Below are 18843 nucleotides of genomic sequence, written 5' to 3' on the forward strand. Positions count from 1 at the left end.
CCCCAGAGCCTGTCCCCCCCTCCTGACCCCCAGCCCTCAGACAGTTACAGACATTGATTCAATCCCCTCTCAGTCTTCTCTTCTCCAGCCTAAGCAGCCCCAGGCCCCTCAGCCTCTCCTCACCAGGCTTTGCTCCAGTCCCCTCCTCATTCTCCACCTGACTTGATCTCAGAGGGGAGACCTCAAAGCTCTGTGTCTGTGCTGGAAGAGAAGCTGGGACCAGTCCCTCCAGCCCCATGTCCACCAGGGCTACGCAGAGACCTTCGCTCCCAGCACTGGAGCAAGCCTGGGCAGGGGAATGGAGTTCCCCAGGTTGTTATCTCTGCTGCATGCAGTCAGCAGGGAGATAAGATGGGCAGCCAAGTTCTCTGCTGTCTGCAGAAGTGATGACACCTCTGAGGGGGGAGGTGATGCTGCTGCAGTCTGTGGTTTGCAAGAGCCACCTGACAGCCACCTGAGAGGCTCTGCTGGTGCTGGCCCCATGCAGCGCAGCACTGGGGAGAGGACAGAGCCCCGCTCTGACCTTCAGCCTTCATAAACCACTCAGATCTCCCCACAGCCTGAATCCCACCTGCCCACTGCTTGGGGGTGTGTGCGTGGGGGGCAGGTGGGCCAGGTCCACACCACCTCCTCCCTGCAGGAGGGCAGAGAAATGCTGGCAAGGACAGGGAAGGACTTTCCTCAGAGGGCTGTGGATACCTCCTCCCTGGAGATGTTCAAAGCCAGGCTGGATGAGCCCTTGAGTAACCTGGGCTAGTTGGGAGTCAGCCCTGCCCCTGGCAGGCTGGAAGCTTGGCTTAGGCTGAGAGAGCCCTTATGGGTAGGGAGGTTGGATTAGCTGAGCCTTAAAGTCTCTTCCAGCCTAAGCCTGTGATTCTATGATTCCCTGAAGTCCCTGAAGGCAGAAAGCAGTGAGTCCCTGCAGTGAGTCCCTTCAGTGAATCCCTGCAGTATGTCCCTGCAGTGAGTCCCTGCAGTATGTCCCTGCAGTGATTCCTTGCAGTGATTCCTTGCAGTGAGTCCCTGCAGTGTGTTTCTGCAGTGAGTCCCTGCAGTGTGTCTCTGCAGTGAGTCCCTGCAGTGTGTCCCTGCAGTGAGTGCCTGCAGTGTGTCCCTGCAGTGAGTCCCCGCAGTGAGTCCCTGCAGTGAGTCCCTGCAGTGATTCCTTGCAGTGAGTCTCTGCAGTGAGTCTCTGCAGTGAGTCCCTGCAGTGCTTCCCTGCACACTGCAGGATGTTAGAATGGCCCAGGCTGTCCCCAAGGCTTCTCCTCATGGGACCTGAGCAGCTGGGGCAGTTGGCACCATTGCACCCTGGCATGGATGCAGGAGGATGCTCAGGTGCAGCTGGGGAACACCAACACCCTGGAGTTCAGCCTGGACTTCTCCTCCCTGCCATGAAATGAGACTGAACCTTTGAGGCCAAACCTTGGCAGGTGTTCAAGGGAGGCTGCAGCCAGGTGGGGTTGGGCTCTGCTGCCAGGCAGCTAGGGACAGAAGAAGGGGACAGAGCCTCAAGCTGTGCCAGGGCAGGTCTAGGCTGGATGTGAGGAGGAAGTTGTTGGCAGTGAGAGTGATTGGCACTGGGATGGGCTGCCCAGGGAGGTGGTGGAGTGGCTGTGGCTGGAGGTGTTGCAGCCAAGCCTGGCTGGGGCACTGAGTGCCATGGTCTGGTTGGTTGGGCAGGGCTGAGGATAGGTTGGGCTGGAGGAGCTTGGAGCTCTCTTCCAACCTGCTTGATTCTGTGATTCTATGGAAAGCAGGAGGGGAGGTGCAGGGAGCACTGCTGGGGATGATGAGCACTGAGAGCTGTGGGTGCTGGTGGTGTGCCCCTGGAGAAGGAGTTTCCCTCCACTGCCAGCAGCAGAGCTCTGCCTTGCAGTGAATAAGCAGCTGTGGATCAGCAGTGCTGAGCCTGCAGGGTGGGAGCATGGTAGGAACAGAGCTGGAACATCCAGCTGGAACATCCAGCACTTGCACAAGGCAGGGGAATAAACCTCACTGGAATGAAGAAGGTGCTAGGAAGTGCAGCTGGCATCATCCCAGCCAGTGCTCAGCCCTCTCCTGGTTCTAACTTTCATAACCCTTCTGTGTGACAGGAGAAGTCCTTCACTGAGAGGGGATCTGATCAGTGGTTACATATATCAGAAGGAGGGGGGCAAGAAGGGGCCAGGCTCTATCCCAGTGCTGTCCTGTGACAGGACAAGGAGCAAGGGACACAAACTGGAACCCAGGAGGTTCCACCTCAGCATGAGAAGATTCTTTGGTGTGAGGGTGCTGGAGGCCTGGAGCAGGCTGCCCAGGGAGGCTGTGGAGGCTCCTCTGGAGACTCTCAAGCCCCACATGGATGTGTTGCTGTGTGCCTGGCCCTGGGTGTCCCTGCTCTGGCAGGAGAGTAGTCTGGATGGTCTCAGGATCTCTTCTGCCCTCTCCTATTCTGTGTCTGTGATTTCAACTGGATGAAACTTTATGCTGGTAAGGTCAGGGGAGACAAAAGTGCCCTGAGAGCTTCCTTCCAACCCCTACCACCCTCTGACCTTATGATTCTTCTCCTCCTGCTTTCCAGAGCAGCACAAACCACAGAAGCATCCAGGCTGGCACAGCCCCTCAGGAGCACCAAGCCCAACCTAGAGCCCTGCTCTGCAAGAGTCACCTTAACCCACAGCCCCAAGCACCACATCCACCCCACCTGAAACACAGCCAGGCTGGGGGACTGCAGCACCTCCCTGGGCAGCTCATCCCAGCCCCTGACCACTCTCAACAGGAAAAACTTCCTCCTAATGCCCAATCTGAACCTCCCCAGGCTCAGCTTGAGGCCATTCCCCCTTGCTCTGCCTCCAGCTCCCTGTGAGCAGAGCCCAGCAGCAGCCTCTCCCCAGTGTCCCTTCAGGCAGCAGTGAGCTCTGCCTCAGCCTCCTCTGTTCCACACTGCCCATCCCCAGCTCCCTCACTCTCTCCTCAGCAGATTTACTCTCCAGGCCCTTCACAGCTTTGTTGCCCTCCTCTGGACCTGCTCCAGCACCTCCACAGCTCTGCTGCATTGCAGTGCCCCAAACTGAACACCACACTCGAGCTGTGGCCTCACCAGAGCCCAGCCCAAGGGCACAATCCCCTCCTGCTGCTGCTGGGCACAGCAGAAGCACAGAGCAAGGCTGAGCGACCCAGCACTGCTCCTCCATCCAGGAGGCCCTGCCCTGGTGCTGGCTGCCTCTGAGTGCTGCCTGCCAGGAGCCAGCAGTGCCCTGCGCAGCTCTGCTGCTTTCTGCTGCCTTCCCCCTCGCAGTTTGTTTGTTTGCAGAGCCGCAGACAGGCAGAGGAGCGAAGGGCTGGGTACAAACACGTCAGCAGCAGGTTTCTCCCAGGCTGGAGGGCAAGGCACAGGCGATGCAACACGGCAGGGTCCCACCCTGAGCGCTGGGTGCGGGGAGCTGCTGCTTGCGAAACGCCGCAGCTGCTGCCTGCTGCAGCCCTGCGCTGCCAGGAGGGGAAGGCAAATACCTGCCGAGGCAGCAAGTCTGCTGCAGGGCTGCTTCTGCCAGGCTCTCACAGCATCACAGTGTCACAATATCACAGCATCACAGTGTCACAGTATTATCAGGGTTGGAAGAGACCTCACAGCTCATCAAGTCCAACCCTTTAGCACAGAGCTCAAGGCCAGACCATGGCACCAAGTGCCACGTCCAGTCCTGCCTTGAACAGCTCCAGGGACGGCGACTCCACCACCTCCCCGGGCAGCCCATTCCAGTGGCCAATGACTCTCTCAGGGAAGAACTTTCTCCTCACCTCCAGCCTAAATCTCCCCTGGCACAGCCTGAGGCTGTGTCCTCTCCTTCTGGTGCTGGCCACCTGAGAGAAGAGAGCAACCTCCTCCTGGCCACAACCTCCCCTCAGGTAGTTGCAGACAGCAATGAGGTCTGCCCTGAGCCTCCTCTTCTCCAGGCTAACCAATCCCAGCTCCCTCAGCCTCTCCTCGTAGGGCTGTGCTCAAGGCCTCTCCCAGCCTCGTTGCCCTTCTCTGGACACACTCAAGCATCTCAATGTCCCTCCTAAACTGGGGGGCCCAGAACTGAACACAGCACTCAAGGTGAGGTCTAAGCAGTGCAGAGTACAGAGGCAGAATGACCTCCCTGCTCCTGCTGGCCACACCTCCTCCTGCCTGCTGCCTTTCCTTGGGCTTTCCCAGCTGAGATTTAGGCCTGCAGTTTGTTCTGGCTAGCAAAGGTCATGTCCAGCTTGCTGCTGCACAGCACAAAGCCTCTTGAAACGCAGAGTCGCAGAAGCATGCAGGTTGGCACAGCCCTTCAGGGTCACTAAGTCCAACCTAGAACCCAAACCTGCAAGATTCACATTTAGGTGTTCAGGCAAAGACTGGATGAGGCACTCAGTGCCATGGTCTGGGTGACTGGATAGGGCTGGGGGATAGGTTGGACTGGAGGAGCTTGGAGCTCTCTGCCAAACTGCTTGGTTCTGTGATTCTATGATTCTAAACCACAGCCCCAAGCAGCACAAGCAGGGAGGGAAAGGCTGGGATGAGAGCTTGGGACAGGAGCTCTCTCCACAGCCTGTGACTGGAGGCAGGCTCTGGCTGCTGAGCCTCAGCACAGTCCCTGGCAGTGACCTCCAGCACCCCCACTGAAGGCTCCCACAGAGCCACAGAATCATCCAGGCTGGCACAGCCCCTCAGGAGCACCAAGCCCAACCTAGAGCCCTGCTCTGCAAGAGTCACCTTAACCCACAGCCCCAAGCACCACATCCACCCCACCTGAAACACAGCCAGGCTGGGGGACTGCAGCACCTCCCTGGGCAGCTCATCCCAGCTCCTGACCACTCTCAACAGGAAAAACTTCCTCCTAATGTCCAACCTAACCCTCCCCAGGCTCAGCTTGAGGCCATTCCCCCTTGTGCTGTCTCCAGCTCCCTGTGAGCAGAGCCCAGCAGCAGCCTCTCCACAGTGTCCCTTCAGGTAGCTGCAGGCAGCAATGAGCTCTGCCCACAGCCTCCTCTTCCTCAAACTACCCACCCCCAAAAACACCTCACAGGGACACCAGGGTCTGACCAAGGAAGGATGTGCCCCAGGCAGGGAATCCCAGAGTGGTTTGGGTTGGAAGGGACCTTTAAAGCTTATCCAGTCCAACCCTCTGCAGTCATCAAGGACATCTGCAGCTGGAGCTGGTTGCTCAGAGTCACAGAATCACAGAATGGCTTAGGTTGGAAGGGATCTTAAAGCTCACCCAGTGCCAACCCCCTGCCATGGGCAGGGACACCTCCCACCAGCACAGGTCACTCATCCAGCCTGGCCTTGGACACCTCCTCCAGGGAGGTTGTGGAACACAGAAGCACCCAATGTGATCAAAGATCACATTGGGTGCTTCTGTGCTCCACAGCCTCCCTGGAGAAGGTGTTAAGTGCTTCTGTGCTCCACAACCTCCCTGGGCAACCTGTGCCAGGCTGCTCAAAGCTCCATCCAACCTCGAGCATCCCCATGGAGAGGACATCCACAGCCTCCCAGGGCTGCCTGGTCCAGTGTCTCCCCACCCTCAACTCAAGAACTTCTTCCTAGGGTCCAGTCCAAACAGCTTTTCTTTCCCTTCCTGTGGCTTCCCACCCCACTCTGAGTGCTTTTGTCTTTTCAACTGGAATGTGTCACCACAGCCAAGGGCAAGCTTCATCTTGAAATGGTTATGACACAGAGCTCCAAGGGACTGAGATGTTTCTCCAGCCAGAGGCAGCAGGGAGCATTCCTGTCTCCTGCTGAGCAAATCCCATGCAGGGAATGCCCTTGAAAGAGAAAGCTCTGCAAGGGGTCCCACAGAGAGCCTTTGCTTAGGGATCAGCTTAGTGCAGAAGGATCACCTCAGGGCATGGCTCTGGCTGGTGCCTGAATGGACTCAGAATCATGGATTTGGTTGGGTTGGAAGAGACCTTTTAGATCATGGAATCACAGAACAACAGTGCCATGGAGCCATGGAGCTATGGAAGCACAGAGCCTTGGAAGCACAGAGCCTAGGAACCACAGAGCCTTGGAACCACAGAGCTATGGAACCACAGAGCCTTGGAACCACAGAGCAATGGAACCACAGAGCCTAGGAACCACAGAGCAATGGAACCACAGAGCTATGGAACCACAGAGCCTTGGAACCACAGAACAATGGAACCACAGAGCTATGGAATCACAGAGCAATGGAACCACAGAGAAATGGAACCACAGAGAAATGGAATCACAGAGCCTTGGAACCACAGAGCCTTGGAACCACAGAGAAATGGAACCACAGAGCCTTGGAACCACAGAGCAATGGAACCACAGAGCAATGGAACCACAGAGCCATGGAACCACAGAGCAATGGAACCACAGAGCCTTGGAACCACAGAGCAATGGAACCACAGAGCAATGGAACCACAGAGCCTTGGAACCACAGAGAAATGGAACCACAGAGCCTTGGAACCACAGAGCAATGGAACCACAGAGCTATGGAACCACAGAGCAATGGAACCACAGAGCCTTGGAACCACAGAGCAATGGAACCACAGAGCCTTGGAACCACAGAGCAATGGAACCACAGAGCCTAGGAACCACAGAGCAATGGAACCACAGAGCTATGGAACCACAGAGCCTTGGAACCACAGAACAATGGAACCACAGAGCTATGGAATCACAGAGCAATGGAATCACAGAGAAATGGAACCACAGAGAAATGGAATCACAGAGCCTTGGAACCACAGAGCCTTGGAACCACAGAGAAATGGAACCACAGAGCCTTGGAACCACAGAGCAATGGAACCACAGAGCAATGGAACCACAGAGCCATGGAACCACAGAGCAATGGAACCACAGAGCCTTGGAACCACAGAGCAATGGAACCACAAAGCAATGGAACCACAGAGCCTTGGAACCACAGAGAAATGGAACCACAGAGCCTTGGAACCACAGAGCAATGGAACCACAGAGCTATGGAACCACAGAGCCTTGGAACCACAGAGCAATGGAACCACAGAGCAATGGAACCACAGAGCCTTGGAACCACAGAGCAATGGAATCACAGAGCTATGGAATCACAGAGCAATGGAACCACAGAGAAATGGAACCACAGAGAAATGGAATCACAGAGCCTTGGAACCACAGAGCCTTGGAACCACAGAGAAATGGAACCACAGAGCAATGGAACCACAGAGCCATGGAAACACAGATCTATGGAACCACAGAGCAATGGAACCACAGAGCAATGGAACCACAGAGCTATGGAACCACAGAGCAATGGAACCACAGAGCAATGGAACCACAGAGCAATGGAACCACAGAGCTATGGAACCACAGAGCAATGGAATCACAGAGCTGTGGAACCACAGAGCTATGGAACCACACAGCTATGGAACCACAGAGCCATGGAACCACAGAGCCTTGGAACCACAGAGCCATGGAACCACAGAGCAATGGAACCACAGAGCAATGGAACCACAGAGCAATGGAACCACAGAGCTATGGAACCACAGAGCAATGGAACCACAGAGCTATGGAGCCAAAGAGCTATGGAATCACAGAGCTATGGAACCACAGAGCAATGGAATCACAGAGCTATGGAATCACAGAGCAATGGAACCACAGAGCTATGGAACCACAGAGCTATGGAACCACAGAGCTATGGAACCACAGAGCTATGGAACCACAGAGCAATGGAACCACAGAGCTATGGAGCCAAAGAGCTATGGAATCACAGAGCTATGGAACCACAGAGCAATGGAATCACAGAGCTATGGAACCACAGAGCAATGGAATCACAGAGCAATGGAATCACAGAGCAATGGAATCACAGAGCAATGGAATCACAGAGCAATGGAATCACAGAGCTATGGAACCACAGAGCAATGGAACCACAGATCAGTGGAACCACAGAGCAATGGAACCACAGAGCAATGGAACCACAGAGCAATGGAACCACAGAATCTCACCAACCCTGGTGGTGTTTGAAAGTTGTTTGGATGTGATGTTTGGGGATATGGCTTAGGGTGCAGCAGTGCCCATGGAGCTGAATATGAGCCAGCAGTGTGCCAAGGTGGCCAAGAAGGCCAGTGGCATCCTGGCTGGGATTAGAAGTGCTGTGCCTAGCAGCAGCAGGAGGGGATTGTGCCCTTGGACTGGGCTCTGGTGAGGCCACAGCTTGAGTGTGGTGTTCAGTTTGGGGCACTGCAATGCAGCAGAGCTGTGGAGGTGCTGGAGCAGGTTCAGAGGAGGGCAAAGGAGCTATAAAGGGCCTGGAGAATAAATGTGCTGAGGAGAGAGTGAGGGAGCTGGGGATGGGCAGTGTGGAACAGAGGAGGCTGAGGCAGAGCTCACTGCTGCCTGCAGCTGCCTGAAGGGACACTGTGGAGAGGCTGCTGCTGGGCTCTGCTCACAGGGAGCTGGAGACAGCACAAGGGGGAATGGCCTCAAGCTGAGGCTGGGGAGGGTTAGGTTGGACATTAGGGAAAGGTTTTTCCTGGAGAGAGTGGTTCTGTGAGTCTGTGAGCCCAGTGCCAACCTGCTGCCCTCAGAGTGCCTGTTTCTGGAGTAGTTTCAGGCTTGTCTGCACTGATAACAAGTAGGTGGCAGCCAGGGCAGTGCTGGTTGCAGTGGTGTTGCAAGCAGAGCATTCCAGGAGAGGACTGAGAATAAGAGTAATAAGCATTGTTTGGCCTCTAAGGTCATCAAATCCAACTTCCAACCCAACCCCACCATGGCCACTAAATCCTGACCCCAGGTGCCATGGCCACAGCTTGCTGGAAGACCTCCAGGCATGGGCACTCCACCAACTCCCTGGGCAGCCTCTGCCAATCCTTGACCACTCCTCAAGCAAAGAGATTGTTCCTAATGTGTAAATTGACCAGAAAAGAGTCTTTAAGGGTGGACAACTCAGGTTTTACTCAGAAGTGTTGATTGGTCCAGAGAGAACTCTTCCTCCAGAGCTCTCAATCCTGCTCTTGTATTTGAACATCAGATTCACAATGCTGGGGAGAAGAAAGCTCAGAAGCAGAAAGGTTCTTGAGTCAAGAAGACACAAAAGAAGACCAAAGGAGAGGTTGTAAGAGCTGTGTGTGAGACAGGACATCCCCTGCCACCTACAGTCACCACCTAAGGCAGTGCCTTTGGCTAATGCAATCTAAGAGCTGCAGGTCCCAGCTGCAGCTGCTGTGGAGTAGGGGCAGGGGTTGCCTGTTGCAGCTTTTGAACTCCAGAAGTGTTCAAAATCACAGAATGGGTTGGAAGGGACCTCAAAGCTCAGCCAGTTCCAACAGGGACACTTCCCACTAGCACAGGTGGCCACATCCAGTCTGGTCCTGAACACCTCCCTGAGCAGCCTGTGTCAGGGTCTCACCACCCTCAACCTGTGTCAGGGTCTCACCACCCTCACTCTCAACTATTTCTTCCTCACCTCCACTCTCCATCTCCCCCTTCCCAGCTCAAATCCATTGCCCTTTGTCCTTTGCCTCCCAAGCTCTTGCCAAAAGTCCCTTCCCAGCTCTCCTGCAGCCTCCTTCAGGCACTGGAATGAGTCATTTTCTTGGGTGCTATATTGGGGAGTGTCCTGAACCCCCCCTGAATTCTGCACCTCAGAGGACTTCCCCAAACCATTCTCAGCACCAGCTCCAACTGACAGCAAAGCCAACAACGTTGGTTTCAAAACCAGACCTGCTCCATCTTTGTTTCTACCTCTTACAACCCAGGAATGGCAAACAGGAGACAACTTTTTTTTGGGAATGCCTGGAATCTGCACAAACAACTCTGTAGGGCAAAGCCAAAGCCAAGCCAGGCTGGGGGCTGGTGCTGGAAGGAGAAAAGTGGAGGAGCTTCCTTTCTGGAAGGAGTAAAGTGGAGGAGCTTGATTGGTGTGGAGGGGAAGGACCAAATTGAAGGAGCTTCCTTTCTGGAAAGAGCAAGGTGGAAGAGCTTCCTTGCTGGGGTGGGGAGGGAGCAAGGTGGAGGAGATTGCTTGGTGTGAAGCAGAAGGAGCAAGATGCAGGAGCTTGCTTGGTGTGGAGCAGAAGGAGCAAGGTGCAGGAGCTTGCTTGGTGTGGAGCAGAAGGAGCAAGGTGCAGGAGCTTGCTTGGTGTGGAGGGGAAGGAGCAAGGTGCAGGAGCTTGCTTGGTGTGGAGGGGAAGGAGGAAGGCGCAGGAGCTTGCTTGGTGTGGAGGGGAAGGAGGAAGGTGCAGGAGCTTGCTTGGTGTGGAGGGGAAGGAGGAAGGTGCAGGAGCTTGTTTGGTGTGGAGGGGAAGGAGGAAGGTGCAGGAGCTTGCTTGGTGTGGAGGGGAAGAGGCAAGGTGGAAGAGCTTCCTCAGTGTGCTTGCAGAGGATGAGGATGGTGACGTCTGTTAGGTTTGCTAAGCAGATGGAGGCTGCAGGTGATGTGTTCCACTGTGCCCTGGGACTCATCACCCCTTTGCTGCAGCCCAGCTGCCAGTGCAGGCAGGCAGGCATCCAGAGGGGCTGATTCAGCCTGACCTGACAGATCTCCGAGATAGAGGTGATTCACCTCCTCTGCCTCCCTCCTGGCTGCCTGTGGGAGGAGTCCAGATGACTTGTTGGGACTAAAAGGCTGATTTTCAGATAGACACAGTTAGGTAAGAGAAAATTGGCTGTGACTCCTTCCCAGGTCCCAATCCCCCTTTCAGAAGCAGCCCAGGGCCTGAAGAACTTCACCAAAAAGTCTCTAGAAGGAAAAGCTTGGAAGATAATCAGGGTTTGGAGCAAGATTTTTCCCTCCTGAGTGCAGGAAAAGCCCTTCAGAGGGATGCCCTCAGCTGTGTGAGCCTTGTGGTGCCTGAAGGGCTGTGCCCACAGCACCCTTGTGGGGGCTAATGGAAGGGGACCTGATCCTCATACTCATGGATCCATAGATTCACAGGATGAGTTGGCCTGAAAAGGACCTCAAGGAGTGCAAACCTCCTGCCATGGGCAGGGGCACCTCTCACCAGCACAGGGTGCTCAGGGGCTCATCCAGCCTGGTTCTGAACACCTCCAGGGAGGTTGTGGAGCACAGAAGCACCCAACGTGATCTTTGATCACATTGGGTGCTTCTGTGCTCCACAACCTCCCTGGGCAACCTGTGCCAGTGTCTCACCACCCTCAACCTGTGCCAGTCTCTCCCCACTCTCACTCTCAACAATCTCTTCCTCCTCTCCCCTCTCCCAGCTCTAAGCCATTCTGCCTCCTCCTGCCACTTCCAGCCCTTGTCTAAAGTTCCTCTCCAGCTCTCCTGCAGCCCCTTCAGGCTGCTCTAAGGTCAAAACCACCCTGGGTGCATCCCTGCCTGCTTATCTCACTTAGACCTTTCTCCCGGCATTAGCAATGGAGCTCCTGGCTGAGTGGATCTCTTCTCTGACCCATCATGGAATGGCTTAGGCTGGAAGGGACCTCAGAGGTCATCTCCTCCAACCTCCCTGACACAGGCAGGGACACCTCTCAACTAGACTTGGCTGCTCAAAGCCTCACCCAGCCTGGTCTTGAACACCCCCAGGGAGGAGACATCCACAGCCTCCCTGGGCAGCCTGTGCCAGTCTCACCACCCTCCTACTCAAGAACTTCTTCCTCAGCTCCACTCTCCCCCTGCTCTGCCTCAGCTCCAAACCATTCCCCCTCGGCCTGGCTCAGACACCCTCAGCAGAAGTCTCTCTGCAGCCTTCCTGCAGGATCCCTTCAGGCTCTGGCAGCAGCTCTGAGGTGCCCCTGGAGCCTTCTCCTCTGCAGGCTGCACCCCCCCAGCTCCCTCAGCCTGTCCAACCATTGCCCCAGCACCACCTGAGCTACCAAACAATGTCCCCAGGTGCCATGGCCACATCTTTCTCCATCACCTCCAGGGGCAGGTGCTTGGTGTGTGCTGGGGGAGAAGCAGCAGCAGCAAAATCTTTTGCTCATTAATTAATAATAAAGCCACCAGGAGGCAGCTGAAGGTCCACATGCAGGAGCTGAGGAGCAGGACTAAGTCTGTGCTGCAGCTCAGTGTGCTTGCAGAGGGGTTCAGTCGACATGCAGGAGGGGATTCAACCCAGGCAGACACTTGGGGTTCTGCTGCAGCAGCAGAGGGGTTGCCTCCTGTTTGTCATTCCTGGGTTGTAAGAGGTGGAAACAAAGATGGAGCAGGTCTGGTTTTGAAGCCAACCTTGTTGGCTTTGCTGTCAGCTGGAGCTGGTGCTGAAGATGGTTTGGGGAAGTCCTCTGAGATGCAGAATTCAGGGGGGTTTAGGACACTCCCCAGTATAGCACTCAGGAAAATGACTCATTCCAGTGCCTGAAGGGGGCTACAGGAGAGCTGGGAAGGGACTTTTGGCAAGAGCTTGGGAGGCAAAGAACAAAGGGCAACCTGTGCCAGTGTCTCACCACTCTCAACCTGTGCCAGGGTCTCACGACCCTCACTCTCAACTATTTCTTCCTCACCTCCACTCTCCATCTCCCCCTTCCCAGCTCAAATCCATTGCCTTGAGCTCTGTGGTAAAGGGTTGGACTTGATGATCTATGAGGTCTCTTCCAACCTTGGTGATACTGATACAGTTCTCAGGTGTAGCTACCCCTCTGATCTTAGACCTGGCAGAAACATCTCCCTGCCTGAGGTCCAACCAGCTCAGCCAAGTCCCCAGGCAGCCTGTAAATGATAATCCCAGTGCCCAGCACTCCAAGTCCTTCCTCCTGGACCTTGCAGTATCTGAAGTGGGCTACAAGAGAGCTGGGGAGGGACTTTTTAGGCTGCCGGGGTGGGGGGGAATAAAGCTGGAAATGGGGAGAGTCAAACTGGAGGTGAGGGAGAAGTTGTTCAGCAGGAGAGTGGTGAGAGCCTGGCACAGATTGCCCAGGGAGGTGGTGAAAGCCTCATCCCTGGAGGTGTTTCAGGCCAGGCTGGATGAGGCTGTGGACAGCCTGCTCTGGTGTGAAGTGTCCCTGGGCATGGCAGGGGTTTGGAGCTGGCTGCTTCTTTTGGTCCCCTCCAGCCCTGACTGACTCTGTGATTCTATGGTTCTAAAGGTAGGGACTGGAAGAGACCTCTATAGATGATCCAGTCCAAGCCCCCTGCTAGAGCAGGATCACCCAGGGCAGGTCACACAGGAACACATCCAGAGGGGCTTGAAAGGCTGCAGAGAAGGAGACTCCACAGCCTCTCTGAGCAGCCTGCTCCAGGCTCCAGCACCCTCACACCAGAGAGCTTGGTGGAACCTCCTGGGTTCCAGTTTGTGTCCATTGCTTCCGATCCCTTCACAGAACACCACTGGGAAGAGCCTGGCCCCTGCTGCTTGCCCCCAGCCCTTCAGGTCTTTGTGAACATCCCCTCTCAAGCTGCTCCTCTCCAGGCCAACCAGCCCCAGGGCTCTCAGCCCTTCCTCAGCACGTGGAGAACACCTGAGGATGCTGCATGAGCCTTGGCCTTGGGCACATCAACACAGTGACAGTGCAGGCCCCTGAGCATCACCTCTCAGGCACACTAAGGCTGCTGACAGAGAGGGTTTGGGACATGGAAGCAGAGCCACAAACTCTTCAAGGCAAGCAGTGGAGGTGCTCCAAACCTGCACTGAGCTGTAGGAGCCTGACCCTTCAGGCAGCTCCAAACCTCTTGTGCCATTCATGGACATTCATCCACCAAACCCAATCTTGTCCATGCTGAAGCACAGACAAGAGAGCATCAGGGAGCTCAGCCACCCTCTTCCATTGTGTTGAGTTCCTTAGGCAGCCACAGCCATGCTCAGCCTCTCTGGGGTGAGCCTCTGGAGTGCTCTGTGGCTGCTTTGTGCTCAGGGTCCCCCAAGAGCATGCCTCAGTTCCCAGCTCCAAGAGGGTCTTACCGGATAGCCCCAGCTGCTGTTTCCTGCCTGGGTTTTGGTGTAGTAGCTGCCCCGGGATGTGCCATAGCCATAGCCATCAGCTAAGCCATCATACATGGAACCTGCAAAAGGAGAAAGCTTGGTCAGCAGGAGGAGGTGGTCCCAGCAGCCCTCCCCTCCAGAGCACACAGTTCTTTTTTAGCCACTCAGTTTGGCTGCTTGGGGACAGGAAGATTAAACCGTAGGAGGGACAGGGGAGGAAGCTGAGCCCTTGGTGCTGCAGGCAGCTCAGGGGATCATGGATGCAGAGAGTGGGTTGGGTTGGAAGGGGTCTCAAAGCTCATCCAGCTCCAACAGGGACACCTCTCACCAGCACAGGTTGCTCAAGGACTCATCCAGCCTGGCCTTGAACATCACCAGGGAGTTTGTGGAGCACAGAAGCACCCAATGTGATCTTTGATCCCATTCTCTGCTTCTGTGCTCCACAACCTCCCTGGAGGTGTTCAGTGGTTTTGTGCTCCACAACCTCCCTGGGCAACCTGTGCCAGTGTCTCACCACCCTCAACATGTGCCAGTCTCTCCCCACCCTCCCTCTCAACAATCCTTTCCTCCTCTCCACTCTCCCTCTCCCCTCTCCCAGCTCTAAGCCATTCTCCCTCATCCTACCACTCCCAGCCCTTGCCCAAAGTCCCTCCCCAGCTCTCCTGCAGCCCCTTCAGCTACTGGAAGGTTGCTCTGAGGTCTGCCTGGAGCCTTCTCTTCTCCAGGCTGAACAGCCTCAACTCTCCCAGCCTGGAGATGCTCTTGGAAGCTCCATCTCTTGGATCACAAGCAACAACAGAAGGCACTGAAGGCAATGTGTCAAGAAATCTACAGTGGATAAGCAGGGGCTAAGGTCAGGGCAGTGTCTGAGGTCTTTGATATATGGAAGTGGATGGCAGTGAGGAGCTGGATCAGATGATCCCCAGAGGTCCCTTCCAACCCTTCCCATGCTGGGATTCTGGATATTTGGTGCTGCACAACCTGGAAGGGCTCAACCTGGGCACTTTCTTCCCTTACTTTGAGTTAGAGGAGGCTCAGGGCAGAGCTCATTGCTGCCTGCAGCTGCCTGCAGGGAGGCTGTAGCCAGGTGGGGTTGGGCTCTGCTGCCAGGCAGCCAGGGACAGAAGAAGGGGACAAAACCTCAAGCTGTGCCAGGGCAGGTCTAGGCTGGATGTTGTTAGGAAGCTGTTGGCAGAGAGAGTGATTGGCACTGGAATGGCCTGCCCAGGGAGGTGGTGGAGTGGCTGTGGCTGGAAGTGTTGAAGCCAAGCCTGGCTGGGGCACTGAGTGCCATGGTCTGGGTGGTTGGGCAGGGCTGGGTGCTAGGTTGGGCTGGCTGAGCTTGGAGCTCTCTTCTAACCTGCTTGATTCTGTGATTCTATGAACATTTGTCTCTCCTCTGAAGGCCATACTCCCCCCTGACCCTTCCACCAGCCTGGCTTTCTTGGTCTGAGTAGAGTCCCATGCACACAAACAGCCTGAGCATGGCTTGCTAGAGTCAGAGAGCAGACTGCAGTCATGGTGGGTGAATGGTGCTCAGGTCTGGTAGCACCTGGGGGATCTGAAGCAACCAGGCACAAGGAAACCTGAGTGCAGGGCATTAGAAGTCAATATCAATGGCAGTGCTCTGCTGAGCTCCCCACTGCACCTCTGCACCCAGCTCTGCACCCCCCAGAGGCCAGAGGAGAGCACAAGCAGAGGCTGCAGAACCTCCCCTCTAGGGACAGGCTTGGGAGAGTTGGGGCTGTGCAGTCTGTTCTGCAGGGAGACCTCAGAGCAACCTTCCAGGAGCTGAAGGGGCTCCAGGAGAGCTGAGGAGGGACTTTGCACATGGGCTGGGAGTGGCAGGAGGAGGGAGAATGGCTTAGAGCTGGGAGAGGGGAGAGGGAGAGTGGAGAGGAGGAAGGAATTGTTGGGAGGGAGGGTGGGGAGAGACTGGCACAGGTTTCCCAGGGAGGTTGTGGGGCACAGAAGCACCCAATGTGATCTTCGATCACATTGGGTGCTTCTGTGCTCCACAACCTCCCTGGAGGTGTTCCAGGCCAGCCTGGATGAGTCCCTGAGCAACCTGTGCTGGTGAGAGGTGCTGGAATGAAATGCTCTTTCCATTCTCCCCAACCCAAAGCAGTTTCTCAGTTCTCTGATCTTCAGCCCCTACAAAACCACTCTGAGGATGTGCCCAAGCCACCTTACGAGTTTTGGAGTGCTGAGGAGATCTGTGAGAGCAGACCCCAGACCCACTCTGTAAAGGTTCTAACACCTCAGGCTGGCAGGAGCCCCTCAGCCCTCTCCATTGTTTCTCAGTGCTTTATTCACAGTTATTAGATTCACCTCCCCCAGCCCCAGCAGGAACTCTTCCACCTGCCTCACACCAGGCGTTGTGTTTGGATCCCTCCTAAGAGCCTTTTACTCCACTCTACATTCACCACTGCAAGACCAAAATCTAACTCAGCCATTCTCTTCCCACACTGGAATTCCCTTAAACCCTCTTTCAGATGCTCCAAAAGACTCTCAGGCCACCCAAATTTCACCCCCAGGGTGTGCTCCACAACTGTGGCACCCCAAGGTCCCGTTAGGAGGCAGCGCAAAGCCTTCGCTCCAATTTACCTTGCAGGGGGCAGCTCTGAATGTTTTGTGGGGCACCAAATCAGGCCTTGCCTGGCTGCAGGGATGCAGCTAAGCTGGTGGGGGACTCCAGAAAGATCCTAACCTCTCTGATGGTTTGATAAGCCTTATCTCTTAGATCAACTGGATAAGCTCGACCACAAAGAGCCTGCAGACACTCGGGGCTCCTGCAGCCGCTGCTCCTGGGAGTAAAGCTCTGCTCTTGCCTTGCCTGAGGCATCCAAGAACCTGTTCTGGAGATTTGGTTGGTGGCTTCAAAACAAACAGCAAAAAAAAAAAAAAATTAACTTCTTGCATTTTCTCAGGGAGGTGATTGCTGAGCAGGTGCTGGGAACTGTGAGGTTTGCTTTCTGCTGCCAGCGAGAGGGGAGCAGGACCGCGCGGGTGGCGGCGGCCAGGAGCATCGCTGGACCAGGAGCAGCTGCACAGGCAGAGCACCACAGGGGATTGGTTCCCATGGGTCAGGCACCTGGTGGGGATTGTTCCTTGTTAACAGGAGGAGTTGGTAAGAAGGAGCTCTGTAGAGTGAGGCTATCATAGAATTGTAGAATCATAGAATTGAGCAGGTTGGCAGAGAGCTCCAAGCTCCTCCAGCCCAACCTAGCACCCAGCCCTGCCCAGCCACCCTGACCATGGCACTAAGTGCCCCAGCCAGGCTTGGCTTTAACACCTCCAGCCATGGCCACCCCACCACCTCCCTGGGCAGCCCATTCTAGTGCCAATCACTCTCTCTGCCAACAACTTCCTCCTAACACCCAGCCTGAACCTCCCCCTAACACAACTTGAGTCTGCTTTAGGTTTGAAAATGGTTTAGGTTGGAAGGGACTTCAAAGCTCAGCCAGTTCCAGCCTCTTGCCATGGGCAGGGACAGCTCCCACCAGTGTAGGCTGCTCAAGGTCTCATCCAGCCTGGCCTTGAACACCTCCAGGGAGGTTATGGAGCACAGAAGCAGCCAATGTGATCTTTGATCTTTGGTCACATTGGGTGCTTCTGTGCTCCACAACCTCCCTGGAGGTGTTCAGGACCAGGCTGGATAAGTCCTTGAGCACCCTGTGCTGGTGGGAGCTGTCCCTGCCCATGGCAGGAGCTTGCAGCTGGCTGAGCTTTCAGGTCCCTCCCAACCCATTCTGTGGTTCTGTGATGCTGTTTCAGTTCTTTTTCAGTCTCTCAACATCCAACCAGCAAACTTCCTGAGGCCTCTCCACAGCCCCCACCTGGATGGCTCAGCTCTGTTCCCAAGAAGCCACCACTGAGAGCTTCTCTCCACCAACAAGCCTGGAACCTCTTGGATCTCAAGCAGAGGGAGAGAAAACCACTTTGCTGTGGCTCTGCAGGGTGCTGGGCAGGTGCTGAGCTCTCTCTGACTTAGCAGGGGCTCAACAGTGTCTGCTCAGGTCCCTCCATGCCTCCTGCCCCTGCAGGGTGCTGGGCAGGTGCTGAGCTCCCTCTGGCTTTGCAGGGGCTCAGCAGTGTCTGCTCAGGTCCCTCCATGCCTCCTGCCCCTGCAGGGTGCTGGGCAGGTGCTGAGCTCCCTCTGGCTTTGCAGGGGCTCAGCAGTGCCTGCTCAGGTCCCTCCTGCCCCTGCACTCACCCATTTCGGCACAGGCTCACTGCATTACTGAGCAGGTTGCTTGTCAGGTAAGACTTTCCCAGGTGTGGGTTGGACAGGATGAGGTTCCTCAGAGTCTGTCTCAGAATATCTCCCCTGCCCTGATTGCTTCACCTCTCTTAAGCTGCACAGAGCCTGCAGATAAAGCAAGGCAAGAGCCACCCCCATGCCCCAGTTCAGCTCTGCCCTTCCCCCTCCCTTCCCCCCCCAGCCTGGGATTTCCCAGAGACTCCAGATCAGAACAGCAGTGCTGGGCTGCAGCAGGAGCAAGGCAGAGCTTGTGGTGGTGACCCCCCCAGGGACAGACTTAGCCAACAACAACATTCCCAGCAGCAAGATAAAGCAGCTCCATTGTAACACTTTCCTGGGAATTCCTGCTGCCACTCAGGCTCCTGCCCTGTGCAAACATCACTGACTGCAGGCAGCAGCACCTGGAGCTGTGAGTAAGCAGCTGGAAGAAAGGGTTGCTGGGCATGACTCACAGGATGCCCTGACCTGGCCTCCCTGGGGACCAAGCTTTCATTTCAGGGTCCAGCCCTGCCCTGCACTTTGGGGTCAGGCAAGATCCCAGGATCCCAGATGTCAGGGGCTGGAAGGGACCCAAAGAGATCATTGAGTCTAACCCCCCTGCCAGAGCAGCACCACACAACCCAGCTCAGGGCACACAGAACACATCCAGACAGGCCTGGAAAGGCTCCACACAAGGAGACTCCACAACCTCTCTGGGCAGCCTGTGCCAGGCTCTGGGAGCCTTCCAGGCAAGAAGTTGCCTCTTGTGCTGAGCTGCAACCTCC

General features: G+C 55.7%; 1 protein-coding gene across 1 annotated transcript in view; it reads right to left on the bottom strand.

Moving 5' to 3' along the window:
* Positions 1 to 18843, bottom strand: part of PKP1 (plakophilin 1) — a 92376-nt gene that overhangs the window by 66538 nt on the left and 6995 nt on the right. Inside the window, exon 2 of the mRNA XM_064173432.1 lies at positions 13795 to 13895. Coding sequence (XP_064029502.1) covers positions 13795 to 13895 — 101 coding nt within the window. The remainder of the gene's footprint in view (positions 1 to 13794; positions 13896 to 18843) is intronic.

Source organism: Pogoniulus pusillus, chromosome 39 (assembly GCF_015220805.1).
Source record: "Pogoniulus pusillus isolate bPogPus1 chromosome 39, bPogPus1.pri, whole genome shotgun sequence".
Classification (NCBI taxonomy): Eukaryota; Metazoa; Chordata; class Aves; order Piciformes; family Lybiidae; genus Pogoniulus; species Pogoniulus pusillus.